This window comes from Etheostoma spectabile, chromosome 15 (genome assembly GCF_008692095.1).
Source record: "Etheostoma spectabile isolate EspeVRDwgs_2016 chromosome 15, UIUC_Espe_1.0, whole genome shotgun sequence".
Lineage (NCBI taxonomy): Eukaryota > Metazoa > Chordata > Actinopteri > Perciformes > Percidae > Etheostoma > Etheostoma spectabile.
Window position 1 is genome coordinate 898,462 of NC_045747.1, and position 3,018 is coordinate 901,479.

At 48.6% G+C, this 3,018-nt stretch overlaps 1 protein-coding gene across 2 annotated transcripts in view; it reads right to left on the minus strand.

The window, feature by feature from the left end:
• Positions 1–449: 449 nt before the first annotated feature.
• Positions 450–3,018, minus strand: part of LOC116703529 (26S proteasome non-ATPase regulatory subunit 11A) — a 10,053-nt gene continuing 7,484 nt past the window's right edge. For both annotated transcript variants that reach the window (XM_032538317.1, XM_032538319.1), the window contains exons 11-13: positions 2,920–2,971; positions 2,477–2,620; positions 450–891 (exon numbers count right to left, since the gene is read on the minus strand). In XM_032538317.1, coding sequence (XP_032394208.1) covers positions 2,478–2,620; positions 2,920–2,971 — 195 coding nt within the window. In that variant the 3' untranslated portion in view covers positions 450–891; position 2,477. The remainder of the gene's footprint in view (positions 892–2,476; positions 2,621–2,919; positions 2,972–3,018) is intronic.

Consider the following 3,018-nt stretch of genomic DNA (forward strand, 5'->3'; position numbering starts at 1 on the left):
GGACCGGGCTCTCAGGGGCCCGGTTTCATCTGTTCTCACACAAAAACACAGGAGAGGGTGTGAATACGTCAGGGCTTGGTGAACAAAGGCGCTTGGCAATGTTATATACAAACAGGAAATGGGAGTGCAAGGGGGGGATGGTGAGAAAGGCGGGGTGTAGGAGACTCCAGTGTGGGGATGAATGTCCTCCTCTACGTCTGGCATGGTCCCGACTGGACAGGAGAGCAAAATCCAAAAAGTTTGGTCCACGATTCCCAGAATGCCTTGTTGAGTGAGTGAGACCCGTCGGGTTGAAACGGGCAGGGACGAGGGGGGGGGGCCATTCTTCAGGTGAGCTCGTTAACTGTGGGGGCAATTCTTGCAAACCGCAGGAAGTCAGAGAAAGCCGATGTGAGACACAGACTGACTGAGTTACCCCCGGTTACACTCAGAACAGACCGAGCATGTTGTCTAGTTGTTGTTTTTTTCAATATAATACATGTATGTATAAGTACTGTATATGTATTCTTTATTGATATTTTACAAGATTCCCTGATGGCCAGCGCAGAGAGAACCGGGGCAGGGGGAGGGGGTGGAAAGGGAGGCTTGTCCAATTGGACTTACAGTAGAAACCAGTGGTGGTGGGGGGGGAGAGAAGAGGGGCACAGTGCCTGAATTTGTCCACGTTGTGTCAGATCACCCCCAGTCAGATTGGAAGGAAGAGCACAGAGGGAGGGAGAGCAGAGGGAGGGGGGGGGGGGGGGAGGACCATCGTCTTCAGTTGGTCGGCTGGTTCATTGGCTCGCTGGGTCTCCCTGTCGTCCTCCCCCCTCCCGGGGTGAAGCGAGTTAACAACGGAAGGTCTGACTGGCCCACGTCACTCCTGACAGCAGCAGCCATGGTTTCCTCTCTCTGAGGAAGGGGGGGGGGAGAGAAAGACAAGTTGAAGAGAATGAGGGGAGGATAAGGACAGTTCTATATTGACCTTATTGTCATAGTCTTAGTACCCTTCTGTTTTTGAAATGTTCGATGAAACAACATTCCTCTCAGGTCTGGAGGTAAAGGCTGCTTTATGCTCCTGTGTCGAATCGACGGCGTGCCCCCGCAGACCCCCCAGCACCGCCGCGAACCCCTCTCCGAGCCCTCCACCGTAGCTCCACGTGCACCCGCAAACTTAGCAACGAGGCGACGCCGACCGCACGGCCTGTGATTGGTCAGCTTGTCCTGAGTGTTTCAGGCAGCCTACTGTGGGGCGGAGCAAGATGCCAGATCACTGATGCATTCTGGATACAGTGACGGGGTTATCGGTTTGGACAGTGTCCGTTTGTCAGTATGTTTTGAAATTAGCACTTCGCCAGCAAGCAGTACTTTGTGCTAACGTTAGCTTGCTAACATAAACTAGCTGCCAGACACCTCGCAAATAACCTCAGGCTTATCTTCTGGTTACAGTAACTAGGTTGATGGATTGTCTATTTCTCCATACTTTAAAAAAAAAATAGAAGCAAGAAAAGGCCAAACAAATAAGATGAATATTTTAGCACGGCAGTCTAAGGGGGTTTGCCATTGGGGAGTTCCATTTCAGTGGTGAGTGACACAGACACAGGGGACACCCCCTAGCGTTATGGCGGTGAAATGCGCCGCGATGCAAAGCAACCCCCCCCCCCCCCCGACGCAGAACTCCGAAGGGGTCACGACGGCGTGGAGTTGACGCAGAAGCATGAAACAGCCTGAGGAACGGAGCTGCAGCCGGGCCGCTCCACAGGTCCTGATAGGTGGAGTTAGAATAATTCTTAATTAACTTTTGATTTTTAAGTTTTGACTTTTTCATTTCGTTTTAGTTTAGTTTAGTTTTAACAAGGTTCTCGCCAGTTTCAGTTTTACAAAAAAAGGTTTAGTTTCACTTTTTTTATATTTAGTTTGTTTTGGTTGGGGCCAGGTATATTGTCTCAGAAATATATATGGCTACAAAAACATACCTGGACCCTGTTTCCCATGTTATTGTGTCTAAGGGACTGAGGGAACAACAATCTTTGACATCGGTCCAGTATTAGGGGGGACGCTGCAGTCGGCAGCGGAGGAACAAGCAACAATGGAAGGTATTAGAGCAACCGTCCAGCTTGTATTTATCTTGACAAAAGCGCTTGTTCTGCCGTTAACAGACTCAGAATATTCTGAATATATAAATATATAAGTGTTGGACAACATTATGGAAAGGATCCCCTCAGCAATAAACCTTCAAAAGGCAGAAACTGCGGTTGTGCAGACAAGGTACAGCAGTGCAAGTAAAAGACAACATCACCACCATCACATGCATTACATGACAGTGGTGCTGGTGTTTCATGTCTGAATTGTTGGGGATTCAGGGTGTTTGTGCTAACCTGGGTCCAGCTAACCTGGGACCAGGTAACCTGGGACCAGGTAACCTGGGACTAGCTAACCTGGGACCAGCTAACCTGGGACCAGCTAACCTGGGACCAACTGTTCTACTGGGGCTGACCTTATGTTAGCTTCTTGGCTTTGTTGTAGAGCGCGTCCACCACTTTGCTCATGTTCTGAATGGTCTCCAGGGCCGCCTCGTATGTCTTGTCCACCACCGGCTCCTCAAAGACAATCAGCACGCCTTCACCTTGGTCCAAAATACCTGTCAGGTAGGGTGGGGGTGATAAAGGGAAGAAAACAGAGAGTGAAAAACAGTAAATAAAAAGCTATAGGATGGCTGCTGATTCCAGGCACACTCACTCATTTAGTTCAGTTCATTTCACCTGGTAAAACAAAGCATTATGAACTCTAATGGCACAAAGCAGCTGCAACATATAGTGAGTTTAAATCTGACTCATCGGCAGGAAAACACTACAAAACACAGAGGAAATGCTTATTTAATGCTTATAATATTCAGCTATCGAGCACGTAGTGTATACTAGAAGAGGTGCATGCACATACCGTGAAACTTCTCGTCCAGGATCATCTGTGATAATTTCCTCTCCACGTCTCCCTGCAGAGCACACACAATCTGATTGCAGGTATTGTAAAAAAAAAAAA